Below are 27,924 nucleotides of genomic sequence, written 5' to 3' on the forward strand. Positions count from 1 at the left end.
GTTTCCTGCCTTCAGTTGCCTCATCCATAAAATGCAGATATTAATAATACCCTCTTTTTAAGTTATTAAGAGGATTGAAAGAGCTAATCAAAAGTAAAAACTAAAAAGACTTGGTAAGCATAGGCAGAAAGGGGAAAAAAGTAAAAATAAATAAATAAAAAGACTAGTGCCTAGCACATAAAAGTTCATCAGGAATTAATTCTATAACATGAACTCAATTTTGCAAAACTTCAAAGTACATATAACTTTTACTAGGGTATACATACCAATAATAAATTTACAACTGTAGACATGTTTGTCTATAGTAAATATAACAAAGACTAAGCAATCAGATACTAAATCATTAAGTGATTAGCAGTCAGTATCTTTAATTTTCTTGTATATTTTCCATAGATTATCTTTGTAACAAAAAGAAAACAAATCAAATGAAAATGAAATGAATTTTCTCAAAAAAAATTAAGACAGGAAGTAGGCTCACAAAGTAATATAAAATATATCTTATGATTTATATAAAATTCTTAATAGAAGTACCTTCTTTGCTCCAAGCTGCACACTGGCTTTGCCTTTGACTCAGGTGGCATTTATTTGCATGATGACTGATTCTATCGAGTAGGCACTGCTTCAGCCCTACAGGAAGAACAAAACATCTCTAGAACACAGCAGCATTCCTGATTCCCACTTGAGAAGCCCTAACAAAATGGCATATAACTTAACAGCAGCAGACCAGTGTTACAAAGTCTGGAGTCAAGGGGAAAAAGTAAAATTGGAACATTTCCAGAATCTCACAAAAAACAACAAACTGATGTTCTAAGTGCCCAACGTGAGCAAATTAGAACCTTAAATAAAGGTCACTCTTAATGCCTATTCTAGCATAGATTCAGCACCAAGTACAACGTCATTTTACTGGTTTACCTTTTTTATTTTATTTATTTATTTATTTATTTTGAGACAGAGTCTCACTCAGTTGCCCAGGCTGGAGTGCAGTGGTGCCGTCTCGGCTCACTGCAAGCTCTGTCTCCTGGGTTCATGCCATTATCCTGCCTCAGCCTCCTGAGTACAGAGGGGCTGCCTAAAAGTGGTTGACTCTACTACTGGGACTACAGGAGTCTGCCATCACGCCTGGCTAATTTTTTTTCTATTTTTTTAGTAGAGACAGGGTTTCACCGTGTTAGCCAGGATGGTCTCGATCTCCTGACCTCGTGATCCACCCACCTTGGCCTCCCAAAGTGCTGGGATACCTTTTTCATTCTTGAAAGTAGGAGCTATGAAGAAAAAAGCAACAGCAACAACAAAAAACCCACTAAAATGTCTTTAAGAGAACCTTCTACTTACCATCTAACTTACATAATCAGAACACTCTATTGCGTGTGAAAATTGAGTATTATAAGAAAATAATCACCTGTTTTGTGAGAGGTTCCATACAGAATGCTCCTCCACCCAATATATACCTTAAAAAGAAAAAAGGAAACACAGAAAATTATCTTGAGAATTATTCCTGCTTAAACATTTCTGTGTGCCACTATCAAGAAAGCATGCACACAGTAAAGATAAGAAGAGAACATGCAAGCATGAACATACTTGTTAAGGATATAGGACTATGGATAATTTAAAAATTCTAATGGTATTACTCTCATGTAATTGCTCTGAAATTCTAGTTAATTGTTTGAAATGGCTCTTAGAACAGAATACTTTGAAATTTTGATGATGTCAAAAGCTAAGAACTTGGCCCTAAATATTCCAAAGAATAAGGGCAGAAGAACCCGTTTCCTTAAATGGCATTTGAGTATTCTTTACAACGGAAACTTTCTCTCCCATCCTGTGATGGCCAAGGGTTTTTCCTCTGACAATGGCACTGACCTTACCCTATCCAAAATATGAACATCTGCATGGTTTCATGGTTCAAATTGTTTTTATGCATTCTGTTGTGAGAATCAAATGGTTCACACCATGCGGCTTCTCTCAGGGACTCCTCAAGTCTTTTCTAGGCCTGAAGACTGTTCTCTGAACCAAAGACAGCTTCTGGGGATGTACCAAATCTCCCATTAGAAAATTATTTAGATCAAGATGTTTTAACCTTTTAACTCTTTCTCAAACAAAATAATTTCATTTCTCCTTTAATGTTATTTTAAATTTCAAAATACACAGATAGCATGCATAAAATAAAATCAAAGGAATGATAGTTTTAGAACGAAAACTGTGGTAATTTTGAAAACACAAAAGCTAAGACCACTGATTGGATCTACGTGGACTCCAAGTCCACCACAAACTGTTCTCTCCTCTGGGGCTTGGCAGTTTCTTTACTGTTACTCCCCTGTTTCTCAACCAGTTACACAGCAAGATGAATATCCAGGGGTAATAGTTTACTTACTAGAAAAAAAAAATCTGTCACCAATTCACAGAAATGTTTCTGTGAGAATATTTCCTACAACTCTTCTACGTGAATCCTACCCTCCTTGTGTTATAGCTCAAACTGGTCTCGTGTACTCTGAATCCCTCATTCTCTTTCCTAGATACCTGATTGTGTTTACTTTTCACCTATGTAAATAATCTTCCTGCAACCTCCACCAACTGACCAAACCCCATTCACATTTCACTGCCCAACTGAGATCCCACCTACTTCATGAAGAGCAACTCTTTGCAGCTTTAAACCTCAGAGAAATTAAGTCCATGCTTAGCTTTTCTTTTTCTTTTTTGTTCAGATGGAGTTTATCTTTGCCACCAAGGCTGGAGTGCAGTGGTGCAATCTCAGCTTACTGCAACCTCTGCCTCCCGAGTTCAAATGATTCTCCTGTCTCAGCCTCCTGAGTAGCTGGGACTACCAGTATGCACCACCACATCTGGCAATTTTTTTGTATTTTTGGTAGAGATGAGGTTTCACCATCTTGGCAAGCCTGGTCTGGAACTCCTGACCTCAAGTGATCCATCCCCCTTGGCCTCCCAAAGTGCTGGGATTACAGGTGTGTGCCACCGTGCCTGACCTATGGGTAGCATATGATAATCAATAGGGTACTTAGAGTTCTTAGTACTTTTAATCTCCTCTTATATAGCTGGCATTTGGTATAATGAAAAACACTTTACTAGGAATCAGAAGATTTATTTGGGTAGGTCACAAGCTGACTTATTATTCAAATTATTCATCCAAATAATGAGGACTATAACACACTGTGGCAAAAAAGAATCAATGAAGATTCTATGTGAGAGATTTTAAAACTGAAAATGGCACGACTCATAACTTCATGTATTTGTCTCGATTCTAGGTGGTATACTAAGATAATAAACTTACATTCTTGGGATTCTTACAACAAAATGTTGAAAAGCTATACTGGTCCATTTTATAATCACGTTTTCAAATGTTTTCATACATTTATCTTGAATTTACAGAGTTTTATCCAAATCTTCTCCTTGATCATTTTTTTTTCTCAAATAAGATTCTGAACAAAAATGACCCGCTTTCCTTTCCTGTGCTTATGGGAATATTGAGTCAACATACACAATTTTATAAACCAGCACATAAAACTAAAGCACAATGCTAATGTCTTTTCTCCCCAATCAGTAAGGGCTTCATTAAAAAACCCTTACATTTTAACATTTAACTATGAAAAACAAAAGAACTATGGTCTGGTGGCTAGTAAAAGGCTGGTGTAGTGAGTAAGAGACACAAAGGTTAAACAGTTACTATTTTTCAGTCTTGTGTTTATTTTGTATACGTAAGTATTTGGCTGGGTTACCTAACACTGGACTTCCAAAACTGACCATGAGGTTTTATGACAAGAGAAGTACTTTTTATAGCAATTTTACTGTTGAAACCAAAATAGCCCAGAGAAGCTTTAAAGGTAGCAAAATAAAACAGTACACAATTCTAAACAACTCTGCTTCACACTCAACCTGGGACTTACACTCACCTAATAGTATATTTGTGATTACCTTTGTAACAAGCTGTCAAAAGGAGACCTCTAATATCAGCTCATGAAGGAATCACTTCAGCATGTCCTGCTCTGCAGCAGAAAACACATGGGAATCACTCAGAACTCTGGATTTCCAACAGAGCAGCATTTCCCAGAGAGTAAGCCCGAGGGCACTGTCCTCTGAGATGCTGTCAGGAGCACTAATAACAAATTTGGGAAAAACAGAAAATGGCATTAAGGCTTCCAGGTGTCTTAATTTAATTTAATGTAACCTAATTTAGGAGAGCTAAGTAATTAAACATGAGGCCAAAGTACATAAGAAAGCGGCAGCCCTTTATTGCAAATATGCACACACTCTTGGGCGAGGTTCTCTGGACCTCAGGTATGGGGCCAGGGAAGTCACGCCAGCACTCTCGGTGAGGTTCTCTGGTCCATGAATGCGGGGGCTGAAGAAGTCACGCCGGCTCCTGCCGGCAGCGGACTTTTATGCATTGGTACTGGAAGGGGGAGGGCAGTGGGCAGAATAAGGGCATGATAGGGACATCTCCATAGGTGTGGCCGGGTAAGTTTCGATCTCTTCGGATTGACCTCACCTAGCGCATGCTCGGTTGATCTGCATTTTCCTGCGTGCGGGTAAGTTGGTGAGGAAGAACCTGGAAGCCACATGGATTGTGCCTTCTTGTTCACCTTCCTCCATCTTGTCCTTTCTCCCTCACTCGAACACCAGGAAGTCCTTTGGTAAAGACATTTTGAACCTGGCTTCCCCAAAACCTTGCAATCCCCACAGAACAAATATCTATGAACATACCACTATATTAGCACTCACAGAACACTTGGGGAGATATGGCAAAGATTAGGCTGCAGGCCTTAGGTAAGTAAACTCTTAAAACACAATATTGAAAAAAATAGAAATTTAAAAATTAAAACAGAAAAACAAAAGCAAAAGATAAGTAAATAAATAAAAAATTTTAACAAACAATATTGGGCTGGGCAAAGTGGCTCAGACCCATAATCCTAATACTTTGTGAGTCTGAGCGGGGTTAATCGCTTTAGCCTGGGAGTTTGAGACCAACATGAACAACATGGTGAAACCCTGTCTCTATCAAAAATACAAAAATTAGCTTGGCCTGGTGGCATACGCCTGTGGTTCCAGCTACTCAGGAGGCTGAGGTGGGAGGATGGTTTGAGCCCTGGAGGCAGAGGTTGCAGTGAGCTGTGATTGCACCACTCACTGCAGCCTGGGGCAACAGAGCAAGACCCTGTCTCAATAAAATTAATTAATTAACTAATAAAACCAATATTCATTTACTGTGTGGGGAAACTCAAAATGAGCTTGGCACATCCATATGTAATACTAAGGTTTTTTTTTTTTTTAAACCCACAGTTTTTTTTCTCTGAGCTTTTACCGATGGATATCACGTCCAGATAAGTATTCTGTAGTACCAACACCACAGTTAATATGTATTTTGATTATACAGAATAATGATTCTTAACAGGATCTTAGCCCCAAAACACATACATAAGCATGTACAGCAAATACAAGTAAAAATAACTGTAGCAACAAAGCTCTTCTGGAGAAAGTTCTGAAGTCGGAAGAAGTCACTCATATTTTTACCCTAAATACAACTATTACTATCTCAACCATAGAAATGATCAAAGTAAGGGCTGGAGATATTTAGATTTTAATCACCATAATGTGGATTATGTCACATAATGGAATTAGTCAGCTGAGTGTTTGAAAATCCTCATTACTTTAAATTGCTCATACTTTCAGGGTCTACAGAACATTTCACAACTAACCTAGCAAACTGTGATCTTTTCCCCACTTCTGTAAGACTTCCAATCACAAAAAAGAAGCAATACAAATTTCAGTAAAACTGTATGACAATTACCATTTGATTCTACTACATTGCAACTATCACCTCTAGAAGTAATTAGCCAGCTCCACAGGTCCATGAGATTTCCCATGATTATTCCTAGAAGTACTAATTAGGATCACAGGCACGTGGGGACCACTCTGTAATCGTAACATTCTCTAAACCTTCAGTCACAATTTACATTTGAAAAACCTTTGGTTTTTATGATTAAAATGTGTATATATGTGTGTGTGTATACGTGTAAATATGTATGTGTGTGTATATATATATATATACATATATCACTAAAATCTCTACCTATCAACAACATAATGATTTATAACCAACAGTTTCAGATGTGGGCCCCAGAAAACCAGTACCAGCTTCACCTGGGAACTTCTTAAAAATGTAAATGCTCAGGCAACACCACAGACCTACTGAATCAGAAACCCTGGGACTAGCTCTCCAAATGACTCTGGTGCACACTGTATTAAAAAAAAAAATGTAGGGGCGGAGCAAGATGGCCGAATAGGAACAGCTCCAGTCTCCAACTCCCAGCACGAGCGACACAGAAGACCGGTGATTTCTGCATTTTCAACTGAGGTACTGGGGTCATCTCACTAGGGAGTGCCGGACAATTGGTGCTGGTCAGCTGCTGCAGCCTGACCAGCGAGAGCTGAAGCAGGGTGAGGCATCGCCTCACCTGGGAAGCGCAAGGGGGAAGGGAATCCCTTTACCTAGCCAGGGGAACTGAGACACACAACACCTGGAAAACCGGGTAACTCCCACCCCAATACTGCACTTTAAGCAAATGGGCACACCAGGAGATTATACCCATACCTGGCCAGGAGGGTCCCACGGCCACGGAGCCTCCCTCATTGCTAGCACAGCAGTCTGCAATCTAACCACAAGGCAGCAGCGAGGCTGGGGGAGGGGCGCCTGCCATTGCTGAGGCTTATGTAGGTAAACAAAGCCGCTGGGAAGCTTAAACTGGGTGGAGCTCACAGCAGCTCAAGGAAACCTGCCTGTCTCTGTAGAATTCACCTCTGGGGACAGGGCACAGCTAAACAACAACAACAAAAAAAGCAGCAGAAACCTGTGCAGATGCAAACGACTCTGTCTGGCAGCTTTGAAGAGAGCAGTGGATCTCCCAACACGGAGGTTGAGATCTGAGAACGGACAGGCTGCCTGCTCAAGTGGGTCCCTGACCCCTGAGTAGCCTAACTGGGAGACATCCCCCACTAGGGGCAGTCTGACATCTCACACCTTACAGGGTGGAGTACACCCCTGAGAGGAAGCTTCCAAAGTAAGAATCAGACAGGTACACTCGCTGTTCAGCAATATTCTATCTTCTGCAACCTCTGCTGCTGATACCCAGGCAAACAGGGTCTGGAGTGGACCTCAAGCAATCTCCAACAGACCTACAGCTGAGGGTCCTGACTATTACAAGGAAAACTATCAAATGGGAAGAACACCTATACCAAAACCCCATCAGTATGTCACCATCATCAAAGACCAGAGGCAGATAAAACCACAAAGATGGGGAAGAAGCAGGGCAGAAAACTGGAAATTCAAAAAGTAAGAGCACATCTCCCCCTGCAAAGGAGCGCAGCTCATTGCCAGCAACGGATCAAAGCTGGTCAGAGAATGACTTTGACAAGATGAGAGAAGAAGGCTTCAGTCCATCAAACTTCTCAGAGCTAAAGGAGGAATTACGTACCCAGCGCAAAGAAACTAAAAATCTTGAAAAAAGAGTGGAAGAATTGATAGCTAGAATAATTAATGCAGAGAAGGTCATAAACGAAATGACAGAGATGAAAACCATGACACGAGAAATACGTGACAAAGGCACAAGCTTCAGTAACAGACTCGATCAACTGGAAGAAAGAGTATCAGCGATTGAGGATCAAATAAATAAAATGAAGCGAGAAGAGAAACCAAGAGAAAAAAGAAGAAAAAGAAATGAACAAAGCCTGCAAGAAGTATGGGATTATGTAAAAAGACCAAATCTGCGTCTGATTGGGGTGTCTGAAAGTGAGGGGGAAAATGGAACCAAGTTGGAAAACACTCTTCAGGATATCATCCAGGAGAACTTCCCCAACCTAGTAGGGCAGGCCAACATTCAAATTCAAGAAATAGAGAGAACACCACAAAGATACTCCTCGAGAAGAGCAACTCCAAGACACATAATTGCCAGATTCACCAAAGTTGAAATGAAGGAAAAAATCTTAAGGGCAGCCAGAGAGAAAGGTCGGGTTACACACAAAGGGAAGCCCATCAGACTAACAGCAGACCTCTCGGCAGAAACTCTACAAGCCAGAAGAGAGTGGGGGCCAATATTCAACATTCTTAAAGAAAAGAATTTTCAACCCAGAATTTCATATCCAGCCAAACTAAGTTTCATAAGTGAAGGAGAAATAAAATCCTTTACAGATAAGCAAATGCTTAGAGATTTTGTCACCACCAGGCCTGCCTTACAAGAGACCCTGAAGGAAGCCCTAAACATGGAAAGGAACAACCGGTACCAGCCATTGCAAAAACATGCCAAAATGTAAAGAACATCGAGGCTAGGAAGAAACTGCATCAACTAACGAGCAAAATAACCAGTTAATATCATAATGGCAGGATCAAGTTCACACATAACAATATTAACCTTAAATGTAAATGGACTAAATGCTCCAATTAAAAGACACAGACTGGCAAACTGGATAAAGAGTCAAGACCCATCAGTCTGCTGCATTCAGGAGACCCATCTCACATGCAGAGACATACATAGGCTCAAAATAAAGGGATGGAGGAAGATCTACCAAGCAAATGGAGAACAAAAAAAAGCAGGGGTTGCAATCCTAGTCTCTGATAAAATAGACTTTAAACCATCAAAGATCAAAAGAGACAAAGAAGGCCATTACATAATGGTAAAGGGATCAATTCAACAGGAAGAGCTAACTCTCCTAAATATATATGCACCCAATACAGGAGCACCCAAATTCATAAAGCAAGTCCTTAGGGACTCACAAAGAGACTTAGACTCCCATACAACAATAATGGGAGACTTCAACACTCCACTGTCAACATGACAGATCAACGAGACAGAAAGTTAACAAGGATATCCAGGAATTGAACTCATCTCTGCACCAAGGGGACCTAATAGACATCTATAGAACTCTCCACCCCAAATCAACAGAATATACATTCTTCTCAGCACCACATCGCACTTATTCCAAAATTGACCACATAATTGGAAGTAAAGCACTCCTTAGCAAATGTAAAAGAACAGAAATTATAACAAACTGTCTCTCAGACCACAGTGCAATCAAACTAGAACTCAGGACTAAGAAACTCAATCAAAACCGCTCAACTACATGGAAACTGAACAACCTGCTCCTGAATGACTATAACAAAATGAAGGCAGAAATAAAGATGTTCTTTGAAACCAATGAGAACAAAGATACAACATACCAGAATCTCTGGGACACATTTAAAGCAGTGTGTAGAGGGAAATTTATAGCACTAAATGCCCACAAGAGAAAGCTGGAAAGATCTAAAATTGACACTCTAACATCACAATTAAAAGAACTGGAGAAGCAAGCGCAAACACATTCAAAAGCTAGCAGAAGGCAAGAAATAACTAAGATCAGAGAAGAACTGAAGGAGATAGAGACACAAAAAACCCTCCAAAAAAATCAATGAATCCAGGAGTTGGTTTTTTGAAAAGATCAACAAAATTGACGGACCACTAGCAAGACTAATGAAGAAAAGAGAGAAGAATCAAATAGATGCAAAAATAAAAAATAAAAAATAAATGATAAAGGGGATATCACCACCGACTCTACAGAAATACAAACTACCATCAGAGAATACTATAAACGCCTCTACACAAATAAACTAGAAAATCTAGAAGAAATGGATAATTTCCTGGACACTTACACTCTTCCAAGACTAAACGAGGAAGAAGTTGAATCCCTGAATAGACCAATAGCAGGCTCTGAAATTGAGGCAATAATTAATAGCCTACCAATGAAAAAAAGTCCAGGACCAGATGGATTCACAGCTGAATTCTACCAGAGGTACAAGGAGGAGCTGGTACCATTCCTTCTGAAACTATTCCAATCAATAGAAAAAGAGGGAATCCTCCATAATTCATTTTATGAGGCCAGCATCATCCTGATACCAAAGCCTGGCAGAGACACAACAAAAAAAGAAAATTTTAGACCAATATCCCTGATGAACATCGATGCAAAAATCCTCAATAAAATACTGGCAAACCGGATGCAGCAGCACATCAAAAAGCTTATCCACCATGATCAAGTGGGCTTCATCCCTGGGATGCAAGGCTGGTTCAACATTCGCAAATCAATAAACATCATCCAGCATATAAACAGAACCAAAGACAAGAACCACATGATTATCTCAATAGATGCAGAAAAGGCTTTTGACAAAATTCAACAGCCCTTCATGCTAAAAACGCTCAATAAATTTGGTATTGATGGAACGTACATCAAAATAATAAGAGCTATTTATGACAAACCCACAGCCAATATCATACTGAATGGGCAAAAACTGGAAAAATTCCCTTTGAAAACTGGCACAAGACAGGGATGCCCTCTCTCACCACTCCTATTCAACATAGTGTTGGAAGTTCTGGCTAGGGCAATCAGGCAAGAGAAAGAAATCAAGGGTATCCAGTTAGGAAAAGAAGAAGTCAAATTGTCCCTGTTTGCAGATGACATGATTGTATATTTAGAAAACCCCATTGTCTCAGCCCAAAATCTCCTTAAGCTGATAAGCAACTTCAGCAAAGTCTCAGAATACAAAATTAATGTGCAGAAATCACAAGCATTCTTATACACCAGTAACAGACAAACAGACAGCCAAATCAGGAATGAACTTCCATTCACAATTGCTTCAAAGAGAATAAAATACCTAGGAATCCAACTTACAAGGGATGTAAAGGACCTCTTCAAGGAGAACTACAAACCACTGCTCAGTGAAATCAAAGAGGACACAAACAAATGCAAGAACATACCATGCTCATGGATAGGAGGAATCAATATCGTGAAAATGGCCATACTGCCCAAGGTTATTTATAGATTCAATGCCATCCCCATCAAGCTACCAATGAGTTTCTTCACAGAATTGGAAAACACTGCTTTAAAGTTCATATGGAACCAAAAAAGAGCCTGCATTGCCAAGACAATCCTAAGTCAAAAGAACAAAGCTGGGGGCATCACGCTACCTGACTTCAAACTATACTACAAGGCTACAGTAACCAAAACAGCATAATACTGGTACCAAAACAGAGATATAGACCAATGGAACAGAACAGAGTCCTCAGAAATAATACCACACATCTACAGCCATCTGATCTTTGACAAACCTGAGAGAAACAAGAAATGGGGAAAGGATTCCCTATTTAATAAATGGTGCTGGGAAAATTGGCTAGCCATAAGTAGAAAGCTGAAACTGGATCCTTTCCTTACTCCTTATACAAAAATTAATTCAAGATGGATTAGAGACTTAAATGTTAGACCTAATACCATAAAAACCCTAGAAGAAAACCTACGTAGTACCATTCAGGACATAGGCATGGGCAAGGACTTCATGTCTAAAACACCAAAAGCCACGGCAGCAGAAGCCAAAATTGACAAATGGGATCTAATTAAACTAAAGAGCTTCTGCACAGCAAAAGAAACCACCATCAGAGTGAACAGGCAACCTACAGAATGGGAGAAAATTTTTGCAATCTATTCATCTGACAAAGGGCTAATATCCAGAACCTACAAAAACTCAAACAATTTACAAGAAAAAACAACCCCATCAAAAAGTGGGCAAAGGATATGAACAGACATTTCTCAAAAGAAGACATTCATACAGCCAACAGACACATGATAAATGCTCATCATCACTGGCCATCAGAGAAATGCAAATCAAAACCACAATGAGATACCATCTCACACCAGTTAGAATGGCAATCATTAAAAAGTCAGGAAACAACAGGTGCTGGAGAGGATGTGGAGAAATAGGAACACTTTTACACTGTTGGTGGGATTGTAAACTAGTTCAACCATTATGGAAAACAGTATGGCAATTCCTCAAGGATCTAGAACTAGATGTACCATATGACCCAGCCACCAGTACTGGGTATATACCCAAAGGATTATAAATCGTGCTGCTATAAAGTCACATGCACACGTATGTTTATTGCGGCACTATTCACAATAGCAAAGACTTGGAATTAACCCAAATGTCTATCTGTGACAGACTGGATTAAGAAAATGTGGCACATATACACCATGGAATATTATGCAGCCATAAAAAAGGATGAGTTTGCATCCTTTGTAGGGACATGGATGCAGCTGGAAACCATCATTCTTAGCAAACTATCACAAGAACAGAAAACCAAACACCGCATGTTCTCACTGTAGGTGGGAACTGAACAATGAGATCACTTGGACTCGGGAAGGGGAACATCACACATTGGGGCCTATCATGGGGAGGGGGGAGGGATTGCATTGGGAGTTATACCTGATATAAATGACAAATTGATGGGTGCTGATGAGTTGATGGTGCAGCACACCAACATGGCACAAGTATACATATGTAACAAACCTGCACGTTATGCACATGTACCCTAGAACTTAACGCATTAAAAAAAAAAAAAAAAAAAAGTAGGCCAGGCACAGCTGCTCATCCTGTCATCCCAGCACTTTGGGAGGGCAAGGTGGAGGATCGCTTGAACCCAGGAGTTCAAGAACAGCCAGAGCAACATAGTGAGACTTCATCCTATAAAAAACTTTTTTAAACTAAAAAAAAAAAAAAAAAATTTAAAGTAATCACTTAACTTATGCTCCTGAGAGAACAGTTAACACCACTCAAACAAATGGAGGATCAAATGAAAAGTTATCTAAAAAGCAAATAAGCAAGTTTAATTAATTTGAAGAACATCCTTAATGCTACATACTATTTAGAAGATTTTCAAAGAATCTATAAAAGAATATGTACATTTATTATCAGATAATGGGTGAAAGTCATAAAGGTAAAATTAGTAGGAACAAAAATGAAAACCAAAGCAAGTAAAAATGAAGTGAAGATCAGGCCCAAACAGAACAGTGTTATGGTAAACTTATGGAACATATGAAGGGGTTCCACTTCAATAGAACTATATAAAAAGGAACCATTCCAACGATGACAGACTAGGTAACTTAGATCAATCTTCCGACTGAGAACTAGAAAAGTGGACAAAATGTAATGATTATAAGGCTGAGTAAAGGCAATACCAGAGAACAGGGTCTTCTTTTTTCCCCTTGGGTTTTCTTCCAATGACAGCAGATAAGAAGAGGTTAATAAGCTGAGCTAGAACTCACAGCCTCACAGAGCCACAGGGAGATAAACATTGGAGCTCAGCGTTCACCGAGGAGAGGCCCTGCTAACTCTCCCACTCCTTAGGTTGGGAACCTGAAGAACAAACTGCAAATTGCTCTGACAGGGAATGATGGCCAGCTTTAATCATCTCAATCCCTGATTGGATGAGACAATCCTGGGTTGCTAATTTCCAAGCCCCTGGCAGGGGCAAATGTAAATCCTCTCTGGAGAAGAATATCATCCAAGGCTTCAAATTGGCTCCACATTATATATTTCATGTATTTCATGTATAATGTCTATCACTAAAAATAAAAAGCCACATGAGACTTAAGAATGACATAACAGAAAACAAGAGAAGCAAACAAGACACAAAACCACAAGGGATCGAGATAACAGAGTTACCAGACACACTTCCAAATAACTCTGCTGAACATGAGTAAGGAAAGACAGGACAAGACTGAAAACCTGGCAGAGAAATGCAACTTATGAAAATCAACCATATGAAATCCTGCAATTTAGAACTACCAAAACTGAAGTTAATAACTTAATGGATACGTTTAACCACAGCAGTAACCTAGCAGAAGACAGATTCAGTAAACTGGAAAAAGCTCAGAAAGACAAAAAGGTAGAAAATTGAGAAAAAAAAGACAATATGTTGAAAAGTTTATCAATACGTAGAGTCCTGGAAGAAAAAAGGAATGGGACAGAAGCAAGAGCTGAAGATATGGTTGTAGAGAGTTTTCAAAAACTGATCAAAGACTTCACAAGATTGGAGCACCATAAATGATTCAAGAGAAACAATGGAAGCTAGCATAAGAGAATGATATCTTCAAGGTGCTGAAAGAAGGAAACTGCCAATCTAGAAACTTACACTCAGTGAAGATACTCTTCAACAATGAAATAAAAAGTAAGGATTTTCTCCACCTGCAGACTCACACTAAAGGAAATACTAAAGGGTATTTTCAGACAGGAGAAAGAGGATCCTCTACATCAAAACCTGGGGACTCTATTCCATAAACTCTGTACCCTGGAGCTCAGGAATTAAGATTTTACAGAAATAAAAAGCGTTCTTCAGGGAGGGGAAAATAAAGGTTGAGGGTGACTGGTAAAATGAAGTTTGAGTTACCTTAGTATGTATTAACTCTGAACCAGACTCTCAGGCTCTACAAGGATCTCATGAAGGTATCTGATTTCCCATTTAACATCTCAGCCTTCTAAGTTATTCTTAAGGATGAAGAACATTCTGTTTTTCAAAGACTACATCACCAGGTCTAAATAGTTACAAGTCACTTCCTTACATTGAGTTGAAAATCACCCCTTGTAATTTGACTTATTAGTTCTAGTTTTATGCCTTGTCTTCACCAAAAACAAATAAAAATAAAAACTAATGCTTCCATATACATACTTTTTCAAATAGCTAAAGACAAGCTATCATGAACCTGAACCCCCATGTTTTCCTCTCCAAATCCACAATTTCATCAGCTATCCTAGGACATGGAAAAGAATCTCTTCCCAATCCTGGCTATTATTTTCTAAATGAACCTAACCTTATCTAAGTAGACCTTTCTTAAAGTACCACCTCAGAATTCAAGTCAGTAATTCTGATGTTGCCTGTAACATCAGAAAATGACTTCCTTAAAAGTACAGCAAGTTGGATTTGCCAAGTTGCTGACCAGGTTGCATTCCCTCCTGCCCTTACTCCCATCTTTGTGTTATGCTTTATCTCAAGTTCCATTTTGCTTATTATTCATGACTCTCAAGTTGTTACTGTGGACATCAGAGGCCATACATATATATTGTTCTGGCTCTTTCCTGCAAATCTTTCTGAGTCATACCTGCTATTCTCCAAAGTCTGTGAATCCCAATACTAATAACTTGGCAATTCAGTTTAAAGTCCTCTTCAGAAGGTCAGTTAGCTCAAAGCAATCACATTCTTCCCAGGCCTCTTAAGAAATACTCCAACCCCAGAAAAGGCCCTTCTTTCTGGTATCAGGAGCCATGGGCCACAAATACAAATCCAGTAGCATTTCAGTCATTTACCTCCCAGATTGTCCCCTCCCTAAAGTTCTAACTAGAACAGGAAAAAATAATGAAAATACCACCTGCAGTCACAAATCCTCCAGTTTCCTGACCAAGATTTCATATTCCCTTCAAGATACCTCCCAAAGAGGACATGACAAGGGAGGGGCACACAGGGCGCTACAGGTACTGAGAAGGTTCTATTTCTTTTTTCTTTTGTTCTTTTTGAGATGGAGTTTCGCTCTTGTCACCCAGGCTGGAGTACAATGGTGCGATCTCGGATCACTGCAACCTCTGCCTCCTGGGTTCAAGTGATTCTCCCACCTCAGCCTCCCAAGTAGCTGGGATTAGAGACACTGGCCATCACGCCCGGCTTATTTTTGTATTTTTAGTAGAGGTGGGGTTTCACCATGTTGACCAGGCTGGTCTCAAACTCCTGTCCTCAAGTGATCCACCTGCCTCGGCCTCCCAAAGTGCTAAAATTACAGGAGCGAGCCACCACCCCCAGCCAAAGGTTCTATTTCTTAAGTTTGGTGTTGGGCACATGTTCATATGATTTAATGTTTTTTTAAAAAATGATATCTTCCTGTTTTCTGTGTGTGTGTTGTTTTTTTGTTGTAGGCCTGCGTGCTTCATTCGTTCACCCATATGAATCTGTAGAGAAGTAACCATTAGCAACTTCAGTCAATATATACTAGACTCATACTTTAGGAAGACAACCCAGTTGACAACGACAACAGTTTCTATGCTAACAAAAGTCAGAGAAAATACTGACATTAGGGTCATTTCTAGAAAGTTCAATCATAAGATATATCCCCAAGCAAAAATATACACACAGAAAAGCTAAGTAAGAAGCTTTTAGAAAACTACTACCATCCTTAAAGTACAACAAAGTATTCTTTTATGTCGTGTTTTTTTCATCAAAATACCTCATACAGCCATAGATTTTAAACCATTACATCTTATCTAGATTCCATATTAGATCATTAACATTTTTTCTAGATTCCATTGTTACTCTTTTGTAACCTTTATTTTAGGTATCTTAAAAATACTTTATTAAATATAACACATTCAGAAAAGTGCAGAAAATATACCTTAAGGTAGACCTTAACAAGTTACTCTAAATTATTTGCCCATGTAACCACCAGCCTGCTCCAGAAAGATATTAGAGCCAGGATCCAAGAAGCCCATAGATGTATCTTTCAGTTCACACCTCCCACCTTGATGGACTCCTCAACCTACCCTGTGTGTAATCACCTCTCTTTTCTTGATAGTTTTACTGCCCAATCCATAAATAAGTGTTTCTCAGTTTTCTTTTCATTTATGTCCTATGGCCCTTTGGAGGGCAGCAGACCATTATAATAGGTAAGATTTTCTTTCACTCTAAGGACCAGTTTTCACTCCACTGCTGGCGATATTGCCTCCACTAAGAATGTATGCCCTAACCAACATGAGTTTTGCCTATTTTTGAACTCTATATAGAGGGAATTGTACAAATTAGGTTTTGGGGGTCTGGTCTCTATTGCTTAACATAGTGTTCAAGATTCGCCCATCTCGTCCCACATAGCTGTAAGCCATTTTATGAACACCACAATTCTCCATTTTACTGGAATGAACATTTGGGTTATTTTCTGTTTGGGGCTATTATAAACAATGCTGCTCTGAACATTCCTGTGTCTCCCGGCACCTACGTACTCGTTCTTGTGGAGTATATATCCGTGAGATTCCTGAACCACAGGGTATGAGTATCTTCCACTTTACCAAACTGTTTTCCAACACTTGTACAAATACACACCCATTAGAAGGATATAGAGCCTCGTAACAATTTTCTTACCTTAAAAGATAAACAAAATGTCTCCTATCCCTTGTTTGTCTTTTAAGATCTGAAGATCACTGTGTAAGGGACTATCAGAGTCAACCTTGAGAACTACAAAACAAAAAAACAATTCAAACAGAAAGATTATTATTATTATTATTTTTACTAAGTCAAAAATGAACCAATCTGAAAGCTAAAATAGAGCACCTAGGGTAAGTTCCAGAAAGAGGAGATTTTCAACTGCTCTATATCCCCAGGAAGAATAGAGGCCACTATGGCTTCCAGCTCCTTTAGGATAAGTGTCCCAAAGAGATCATAGTAGCCTAAATCTAATCTAATAAGGGGCTTCAGAGTTTGCAGTCATTCTAAAGGAAAACAGGCACATGTATATAATGTTCTCAAGAATTCAAAAAAAGTTTGCTATGCTTTCCTAAACTTGTATTATTAGCCAGTGTGCTTTAGGAGAAAAACTTGCCATGGACAGAACTGTCAAAAAAAATTTTTTTTTGAGACGGAGTCTTGCTCTGTCGCCTCCAGTGGTGCGATCTCGGCTTACTGCAAGCTCCGCTTCCCAGGTTCACGTCATTCTCCCGCCTCAGCCTCTGGAGTAGCTGGGACTACAGGCGACCGCCACCAAGCCCGGCTAATTTCTTTTTTTTTTTGTATTTTTAGTAGAGACGGGGTTTCACCGTGTTAGCCAGGATGGTCTCAATCTCCTGACTTCGTGATCCGCCCGCCTCGGCCTCCCAAAGTGCTGGGATTACAGGCTTGAATCACCGTGCCCGGCCAAGAACTGTCAAAAGTTAAATCACTAAAGAATCGGTATTTTCTACAACTGTCCTATATATACATATCCAATATGTATCCCAACTCCCACTCCCCACTTTTTTTGTTTTATGAGACAGGGTGCCTCACTCTGTCATCCAGGCTGGAATATAATGGTGCAATCACAGTTCATTGCAGCCTTGACTTCTCCTAGCTCAAAAGAGCTTCCTGCCTCAGCCTCCCACCACCCATCATAGCTGGGACTACAGGTGTATTCTATCTATATATTTCAAAAGTAATAACATAACTACCTCCACAATAAGAGTTGATTATGTTGCTTTCAAACTTGGGGGAAAAAAATCACAAAAATCAACTTGGCAATCATTCGCTGTATAATGAAATGTATTACTTTTATTTACTTATCAAGCCATATTGCTCGAGCTTTTTGCCAGAAGATAAAAATCATGTAAATGTTCACTCTATCAGGAAGATGACAAAAACAATTCCAATGGGCTTATAAAAACAATTTCTTTAAATCCAAAAACAAGTAAACTCATCCTATCTTACCCCCTACATCTTTTGGAACTTGATTGCATTTGAGATTCACAAAATAAAGCTAATAAACATTTCCATATCTGTCCAGTTTTAAGAAATGATATTTTAATCTGACAAAAGAAAAGAACAGAAGAACAATCAGAAGAGCAGGGATTAGAGATCCTTACCTGTCTTATAATTCTGCGATCTGTATATGTCCCTGAGCTCCTCCATAAGTCTATCTGAAGCTTGCACTGACCCAGACACTGCAGCCTGAAACACAAAAGCCACTGTTTACCAGGGTCTACTGAGCCAACTAATTTAAAGATTTAAGGTATTTCAACCTGCTCCAAAAGATTACAGTAGCCAGGCAGGGGGCTCACACCTGTAATCCCAGTACTTTGGGAGGCCGAGGCGGGTGGATCACGTGAGGCCAAGAGTTTGAAACCAGCTTGGCTGTCAGGATGAAACCCCATCTATATTAAAAAAATAAGAAAGTTGGCCAGGTGTGGATGCACGTGCCTGTAGTCCCAGCTACTAGGGAAGCTGAGGCAAGAGAATCACTTGAACCCGGAAGGTGGAGGTAGTACTGAGCTGAGATGGTGCCACTGCACTCTGGCCTGGGCCACAGAGCAAGACTCCATCTCAAAAGAAAAAAGAAAAAGATTACAATAAAATTGGATCACCACTTAACAATTTCAGAAGTAAAAAAAGGCCAGGCACAGTGGCTCATGCCTGTAATCCCAGCACTTTGGGAGGCTGAGGTGTGCAGATCACAACATCAGGAGTTTGAGACCAGCCTGGCCAACATAGTGAAACCCAGTCTCTACTAAAAATACAAAAATTAGCTGAGTGTGGTGGTGCACGCCTGTAGTCCCAGCTACTCAGGAGGCTGGGGCAGGAGAATTGCTTTTACCCAGGAGGCAGAGGTTGCAGTGAGCCAAGACCATGCCATTGCACTCCAGCCTGGGTGACAGAGTGAAACTCCATCTAAAAAAAAAGAAAAAGTCCCATTAAATGAAGCATTATGAAGTTTGAAGAGAATATAAAACTAGACACAAGTCTGGTCCATTTCCTTTTTCTTATCACCTGAAAAACTCTAGCCAACATGTTCAGACCACCATGGACTCTACAGAAGCATAAAATTCAGTATGAGTCTATTCCAAACCCCAGCAATTTTTGAAAATACTGGAAGACACTCAAGGTGACACATTATTAACTCAAATAGGCTTCCATTCATAAGACGACAAGCAAGAATATTACACAGATGGTCTAGTTCACACATTAAGACACTGGGAACCATGTGTGCCTACATGCAACTGGTTTCAGTTTTTCAGTGCAGGGACTTCTCTAAAGATGAAAAATATCGATATCTTATCCTAAGACTATATAGAAATGGAACTACTTTTTGGTCATGTGAAACCAAAGGTTTTAAAGACTGTACTAGACTTTGAAGGAGAAAAAAAATCAAGTTTATAAAAATATTACTTCCTAGCTATGTAACCACGAACTCATTTCATATATAAAATATGAGAAGCTTTCCTATCTCTAAAATGTGAAGAGCACCTATTTCACACAGTGCTATGATGACTAAATGAAAAGATCTATAAAGTATAAGTATTTAGCATAGTATCAGTCATGCAAAAGTGTTCAATAATTTATCCTTGTTTTGAAGATAACTCAAACTGGAATTGATCACAGACACAGAAAGTACAGTAACATTAATTCAAATGCTACAATCTCAGTTTTTTAAATAATCAAGATGTGGGGGATTGGCTAAATTTCTTTGCCGTATGAAAAATTACCAATTAAATTAACATATAAATAAGATGGAAAGAGGGAGAGTTATCTATCTGATTTCAACATTTGGCATCTATTTGGCTAACAATTCATTCCCTGTTTTGGAGAACCTGTGCCCAAGACAAAGTAACTGGTCCTCGGATATTGTGGAGTTGGTAAATAGCTCTAGTACAAGGCAGGAAGCAGTAAGTGTTCAGACAATCATTTGATATTTCCCTACTCTGTCTAGCATTTTTTGTATATACATCCATCATTTTAATTTATTTTTCATAGCAACCATCCAAAAGATATGTACTGTCTAATCATATTTTAGAGTTGAGCAAAGTGAAACCATAAAAGGTGTGTCTGTCTCCAAACTCAGTGTTCCTTTCCCATCCTGCTGCTTCACATAAAAGAGATTTCAAGTCAAAAGAGAAACACTACTTCTGGTTTGGTCAGAGCAGGATGGACCAAAGTCGGCTTCATGAAGGAGAAATAATTTGAGTTGTGTTTTGTAGGAGAGAATGAATTTGAATATACAGATGCCACAGAAGAAAAGGTCAGCAGAGAAAACAGCATAGACAGGAGGAAAGGGGCATATACAGGGATCAGCTGGTGGTTCAGGATGTGAAGAGCAGATGAACAGGATAAAAAGTGGCTATTCATAGATGAGAAAGATAACCCTGGGCAGCAAAGCATATGAGCGTGGCTAGGCAGAGTGGCTCATGTCTGTAATCCCAGTACTTGGGCAGGCCGAGGTAAGAGGACTGCTTGAACTCAGGTGTTCAAGACCACTATGTTCAAGGTCAACATAGTGAGACCTCATCTCTACTAAAAATCAAAAAGTGGTGTGGTGGCATATGCCTATAGTCTGAGACACTTGGGAGGCTGAAGCAGGAGGACCACTGGAGGCAGGAGGACCACTGGAGCCTGGGAGATAAAGGCTACAGTGAACTATGATTGTGCCCCCGCACCCTAGCCCAGGTGACAGAGCAAGACCCTGTCTCAAAATCAATAAACAAATGACTGAATCTACCACTAAAGCAGGAATGGAGGAGGAGAGCAGCTGAGATCGTCATGTTCATGAATTGCCTGGTGTTAACTATAATTACTTGACCAAAAAGTCCAGGCTCCAGATATTTATACACAATTACACATTTAAATGGTCTTACCTTTCAGTCTTCCTAATTTTCTTTAATATTGCCCAATTTTCTTTTTCAATTCCTTCATCCTCCAACTTTTTCCCACTAATAGGCTCTTCTTTCATCTCATAGTGATCTAAGTTTTCTATAGCCTGCAAAAAGAAGAAAAATATTAGCTTATTCAACCTGCTTTCTTAGTAGTTTCTTATGCCAAAAGTTAAATTATTCTTGACTCAATGGGGGACAAGAAACAGAATATATCTGTCCTATGGGGAGAGAGATAAAGCCCTTACATTCCATTCAAGAGGCTCCCACCTTTTATATCCTGTATTTTATTTAAAAGTTAGACTCTGAGTAAAGCAGATTTAAAAGCTTTACAAAGTCACAACTATTATGATAAGACATCATTTATTTATTTACTTTTTATTTAATTTATTTTTTTTAAAATATAGAGTCTCACTGTGTCACGTAGGGCACCGGCCTACAGTCCCAGCTACTCAGGAAGATTGCTTGAACCCAGGAGTTCAAGGTTACATGACCACGCTACTGCACTCCATCCTGAGTGACATAAGACTCTGTCTCAAAAAACAAACAAAAACAAGCTTCCAACACTACTTCTTTAGTTCTGAAGCCCTCTAAAGTATATTTTAGGTTAATAAATTCCAAACCAAGAAAATGAAAGCCTAAATTAATTATAAGACCCCAAACAGAAAAAAATCTTTTAAAACAATCAAGACCATGGAATTCACATACATTCTATTGGGTCAATGCAGAGATATAGATCTTTGTTCCGAAGTTTAAATTTAAATGCAAAGCTTCAGAGCCTGAAAACATCTAAAATTATACTCATGACTGACAACTGGCCTAGGCTCAATGTCTTTGGAATTTGCCCTACTAACTTTGCTACTGTTGGAATGTATTCCCTCCAAAATTCATCTGTTGATGTTGTCAACGTGATGATCCTAACAGGTAGGACTTTTAAAAGGTCATTAGGCCAAGAGGGCTCTTTCCTCATTTATGGGATTAAGGCCCTTTTGAATGAGGCTTCACACATTGGACTAGCTTGGTCTCCTGCCCTTCTGCCTGCTACCATGTGAGAATGCAACAAGAAGGCCCTGAGACACCAAACGTTGATATTTTCATCTTGGATTTCCCAGACTCCAGAACAGTCAGAAAATAAATGACTGTTCTTTATAAATTACTCACTCTCTGCTATTCTGTTACAACACTATTAAACAGACTAAGACAAATGTCTTTGAATGATTTTTCAACGAGACAGTTTCACTACCTCCAGCAAGTAGTCCCTAAAATATTCTCAAATTCTCCTTATGCAAACATAAAATTTTAAAAATTCAGTAGTTTCTCTTCCAAAAAGTAACCACATACAGGTTAAGTACTGATTAGTATTAAATATAATTTTAGTGCTAAAAGTTAAGAGCTTTTGTTTTCTGGAAAACCAAATCCAACAATTCACATAAAACAATTTGCTCAAAGGCATATCATGAGTTAGAGGTAAAGCCAGAATTTATAAATTACATTCCATTCCAAATACAATGTCTTTCAATATTCCACATTAGTAGTTACTTATAAAGGAGATTAGAGAATGACTCAAATGTTCAAAACTGAAGATATTTTTTTTTTTGAGACAGAGTTTCCTTTGTCATCCAGACTGGAGCACACTCTTGGCTCACTGCAACCTCCACCTCCGGGTTCAAGTGAGAAGAAGGAAAAAGACAAAGACTCATCCTTCAAATTGGACTTTTATTTAAACCAGGGTTTGTCACCCTCGGCAATATTGATATATTGGGCCAGACAATTCTTTGTGGAGGCTTCTCCTGGTGTGTTGTGGGACATTTAATAACATCCCCTCTACCACGGGATGCCAATAAGACCTCCCAACCATGGCCAGTTGTGACCACAAAAATGTCTCCAGATATTTCCAAATGTCCCATGGGAGGCAAAATATTCCTGCAGGCAAAAATTACTATGTAAACTAGATCTACATCCTAGGTCTTAGAAAAAAGATGTAAAGCTTCCCAAGTTAGCCCTGTACACCCTTGATACTGAAATGAAATAACAGCCTTAAAGGAAACAAGCAAAACCTTAATCTTCTTTAATACAGAAGTAAAAATGCAACAATAAAATATTACTATAGCCGTTCTAACATTGTTTTTTATAGGAATGCAAGGATGATTCAAAATTAGGAAAATTTCATCAGGTAATTCACAAATTATATTTCTCCATAGAATTGTAGGCACAATCATGAAAAACAAGGTAGCTCTATAAGCATTAAGTCCCCGTGATATTCAGTGACAAACACAAGTTGCAGATGTCATACAGAAAAAACTGGACACTGAACACATATTTCCACCATCTGCTCTTTGTCCTAAGACTCCACTAGAAATACAGTGAAGAAGAAACATATAAACACACAATTACAAAAAAAGAAATAGGATTACCAACAGAAGAGAATTCACCTTCATTAGACAATGACAGTAAATGGAAAATGGTTAATTAATGGAGCAAAGCAAACAAAAGTGGAGGTTCCAGCCATCATTTATGATTGCACCAGGAGATAAGATAGAGGGTTAGAGGATAACAATTAGGAATCAGCATACATTCCCCCCTAAAAGCTATCAGTTGCCAAGTCTTGGCCATGAAGAACTCCCAATTTTTTTTGTTTTTGTTTTTTATTTGTATTTATTTATTTATTTATTTATTGAGGCAGGGTCTTGCTCTTTCACCCAGGCTGGAATGCAGGAATGCAGTGGGATGATCACAGCTCACTTCAGCCTCAACATCCCAGGCTCAAGTGATCCTTCTGCCTCAGCCTCCCAAGTAGCTGGGCCTACAGGTGGGTGTCACCACACCTGGCTATTTTTTTATTTATTTTCATAAAGATGGGGTCTCACAATGTTGCCTAAATTAGTCTTGAGTTCCTGGGCTCAAGTGATCCTCCCACATCAGTCTCCCAAGCACTGAGATTGTAGGTGTGAGCCACCACAGTCTTTTAGTACTTCTCTCATATATGAATGAACAAAAAGGGGAATTAAAAAAAGAGAGAATACAGGCCAGCACAGTGGTTCATGACTTTAATCCCAGCAATTTGGGAGGCTGACTTGGGCATAGCCCCTGAGGTCAGGAATTCGAAACCAGCTTGACCAACATGGAGAAACAAATACAAAAATTAGCCGGGCTTGGTGGCGCATGCCTATAATCCCAGCTACTTACGAGGCTGAGGCAGGAGAATCGCTTGAACCCAGGAGCTAAAGATTGTGGCGAGCCAAGATCATGCCATTGCACTCCATCCTGGGCAACAAGAGTGACACTCTGTCTCAAAAAAAAAAAAAAAGACTACAAATGATAAGCAACATAGAATAGATATTTAAGGAAAGGCTTCAAAAAGAAAAATAAGACCAAAATAAACTAAGAAAAAAAAGTATTAACAAAGAGATGCTAGGGAGCAGACAAAAGAGTATCAAAATCACTTCATAAAGACATTTGTGAATGTATTATATGAATAAAACAAAAATAGAATATGAATAAGGAATAATCAGAGAAGAAAAAGGTCTTAGAACTCAGGGTTCATCTTGGGAGCTGGTCCCCAATGAGCCACACCTCCTGTCATCATGTCCTTGGACAGGCTCATCCCACAGTGAATCTGAGTTGGCCCCAAGACTCACTTTAACCTAGAGAATTTGGTAGAAATGACACTGGACCTGTTCCAGGTCTAAGCCTTAAGAACACCTGGCAGCTCCACTTCTGTGCTTCTGGAAGCCAAAAATAACAATTGGCTATCCTCTTGGAGAAAGACAAGCCACATGAAGAGGCCTGAGAGGATGAGATGCTATGCAGAGAGGAAGGCCACATGAAGAAACACCAAGACAGCAGACCTGTGGGTGAAGAAGCCATCTCAGACATTCCACTGCAGCTGAGCATCCAGACGACCAGTCCCTGACACCATCTAACTGCACAGTGAGAGATGCCAAATGAGACCAGCAGAAAAATTGTCCAGTTAGTCCCAGTTAACCCATACAGTAGTGACAGATAGACAAATGTGTGGTTTTATGCCATTAAGTGTTGGGAAAATTGGTTAAGCAACAATAAATAACCAAAACAAAACTTAAATTTATGACTATCCAAATAAAATTTCCTAAAAGTCAAAAGATAAGAAAAATGTTCCAGAACTTAAAATTTAAAAAAGAATTAGAAATAACGTGAGATACAAGACTCAAGACAAGAGGACTAAAATCCAATTAACAGGCATTTCAAAACAAACAAATAAAATGAAAGGAAAGTTAACAAAAATATGACAAGATTCAAGATTCCATCTTTGAAAGACCCCATCCATAGGCCTGTCCATTCGGTGTATCCAGCACAATGAATGAAAAAAGACCCACACTAAGTACAATGTTGTGCTATTTCAGCTCAGCAAGGAAAAGACAAACTCCTAAAAGCTTCCAGAAAGTCATGCATAATGAGTGAAACTCAGGATGACCTGAGGCTCCACCACCATGACTGGTTAGAAGACAACAGCACAGACTTTGAAATTCTAAGATAAAATTATCCTCAACCTAGAAATACATAATCAACCAAACTATCCATCAAGTGTGAGGGTAGATTATGACAAAAGAGAATAGTGATGGGGATGTGCTATGCACCAGGCACTGTTCTAAATGGTTTACATGTATCAACTCATTTAATCCTCATAGCGCCCTAGAAACATAGGTACTAATACTATTACTGGCTCCCCCATTTTGCAAATGGAAAATTGATGCATAGAGCACTTAGGGAATCAGCCCAAAGGCATACAGCTAATAAGCAGTAGAACCAAGATTCAAACCTATCTCAGACTGGCTCCAAAACCCAAACACTGGATTGTATTTTTTCAGAATCTAGAGATCAGAAAATATACCACCCCATGCTTCCTTTGGGTTTTACTTGAGGACACAGTCAGGTAAAATGACAAAGGGAAAGCCAAGAAAGATGACATGGGATCCAGGAAACTATGGATCTACTCTAGGAGAGCAGATAAGAAAAACCTCAAGATGACATCTGCACAGCCAACCCAAAGAACAACCTGCCAAAATGGGCACAGAGGAGCCAAAGACTTTGGAAAAGAAGGAGATCCCACAGAAAGGGCTACAACAGAATTTTTTATTTAAAAATTACTATTATGAGGAAGACACTGCAAAACAAAAAGCAGCACCAAGAAAACAAATATCCTACCCTAAATATTCTAGAAAACTTGGCTTTATAAAGTCCTAATGATAATTACTGATTACTTATATGACTAAAGATAATATTTGAGGAAGGGAAAGGATGGTATAAGAGCTAAATTCTCATGTATTATACTAAAAAGTCAATAACAGAGGCCTAAATAGGTAAATCCAGGAAGAAGTTAGGGGTAGTGGTGACCTAGTGGTGATTTCTGTTGCTTGCAGGAGATAACACGTGGGCGAGTCCTTAAGAAGCAGAGACAGGGCCGGGCGCGGTGGCTCAAGCCTGTAATCCCAGCACTTTGGGAGGCCGAGACGGGCGGATCACGAGGTCAGGAGATCGAGACCATCCTGGCTAACCCGGTGAAACCCTGTCTCTACTAAAAAATACAAAAAACTAGCCGGGCGAGGTGGCGGGCGCCTGTAATCCCAGCTACTCGGGAGGCTGAGGCAGGAGAATGGTGTAAAAACTCGGGACGCGGAGCTTGCAGTGAGCTGAGATCCAGCCACTGCACTCCAGCTGAGCGACAGAGCAAGACTCCCTCTCAAAAAAAAAAAAAAAAGAAGCAGAGACAGACTTAAGGAGATGGCATTTCTAGGTGAAGGTAATTCAGTGAGCAAAGACAAACAATGAAAGAAGCAAGAACATTTATGGACACCAGGAATATTAACAACAAAAAGCTGGTGTTAGGGAAAAGGGCAATTTTTTACCTGTCATACTAAATGCTAGCAGCTCCAAAGAATGAAAAGGTTATTTTTAGTATCTAAAACAGAACAAACAAAACAATTCAATAGGAAGAGAAAAAAACTAACTTCTTTTTTTTTTTTTGTGAGACGGAGTCTTGCTCTGCCGCCCAGGCTGGAGTGCAGTGGCCTGATCTCAGTTCACTGCAAGCTCCGCCTCCTGGGTTTACGCCATTCTCCTGCCTCAGCCTCCCGAGTAGCTGGGACTACAGGCGCCCGCTACCTCGCCCGGCTAGTTTTTTGTATTCTTTTAGTAGAGACGAGGTTTCACCGTGTTAGCCAGGATGGTCTCGATCTCCTGACCTCGTGATCCTCCCGTCTCGGCCTTTCAAAGTGCTGGGATTACAGGCTTGAGCCACCGCGCCCGGCCCAGAAAAACTAACTTCTAAATGACTTGAATAATAAAAAAGAAATCATCCTAGTTTGACTTTTGTTTGACACAATTTATTTTAGCTCTTGAACACTAGAGAATTTTTACTTTACCTGACCCATGGGTAGTGGTTGATCTGGCATCTCAACATCCAGGTGCTTAGGAAGGTTATCTAATCTGCAGAGTCCACATATGCAGCACTTCAGTTGCTGATGAAGCTACAAAGCACATTTCATTAAATAAGCATTATGTTAAAGAGCCCTTAGAGGACATCAATAATGTTATGACTACTGTAATCAATCCAGAAGGAAATAAAAAAGTTTGTTACTGCTCAACTGTAGCTTACAGATAAAAAAAAACTCTTTAAAATATTTTCAGGAGTCTCTATTTTAAGAATGTTACTATGGCTTGGG

At 39.4% G+C, this 27,924-nt stretch overlaps 1 protein-coding gene across 1 annotated transcript in view; it reads right to left on the bottom strand.

Moving 5' to 3' along the window:
* Positions 1-528: 528 nt before the first annotated feature.
* The window catches only part of LOC117071088 (ubiquitin-conjugating enzyme E2 Q2-like), a 34,110-nt gene continuing 6,714 nt past the window's right edge, over positions 529-27,924 (bottom strand). The window contains exons 2-9 of the mRNA XM_033190862.1: positions 27,620-27,729; positions 23,497-23,575; positions 21,209-21,330; positions 18,446-18,530; positions 16,977-17,061; positions 1,400-1,448; positions 1,197-1,262; positions 529-627 (exon numbers count right to left, since the gene is read on the bottom strand). Of these exons, the coding sequence (XP_033046753.1) occupies positions 16,978-17,061; positions 18,446-18,530; positions 21,209-21,330; positions 23,497-23,575; positions 27,620-27,729 (480 nt within the window). The 3' untranslated portion in view covers positions 529-627; positions 1,197-1,262; positions 1,400-1,448; position 16,977. The remainder of the gene's footprint in view (positions 628-1,196; positions 1,263-1,399; positions 1,449-16,976; positions 17,062-18,445; positions 18,531-21,208; positions 21,331-23,496; positions 23,576-27,619; positions 27,730-27,924) is intronic.

The sequence above is a fragment of the Trachypithecus francoisi genome, unplaced genomic scaffold (assembly GCF_009764315.1).
Source record: "Trachypithecus francoisi isolate TF-2019V2 unplaced genomic scaffold, Tfra_2.0 Lachesis_group3, whole genome shotgun sequence".
NCBI classification, from domain to species: Eukaryota; Metazoa; Chordata; class Mammalia; order Primates; family Cercopithecidae; genus Trachypithecus; species Trachypithecus francoisi.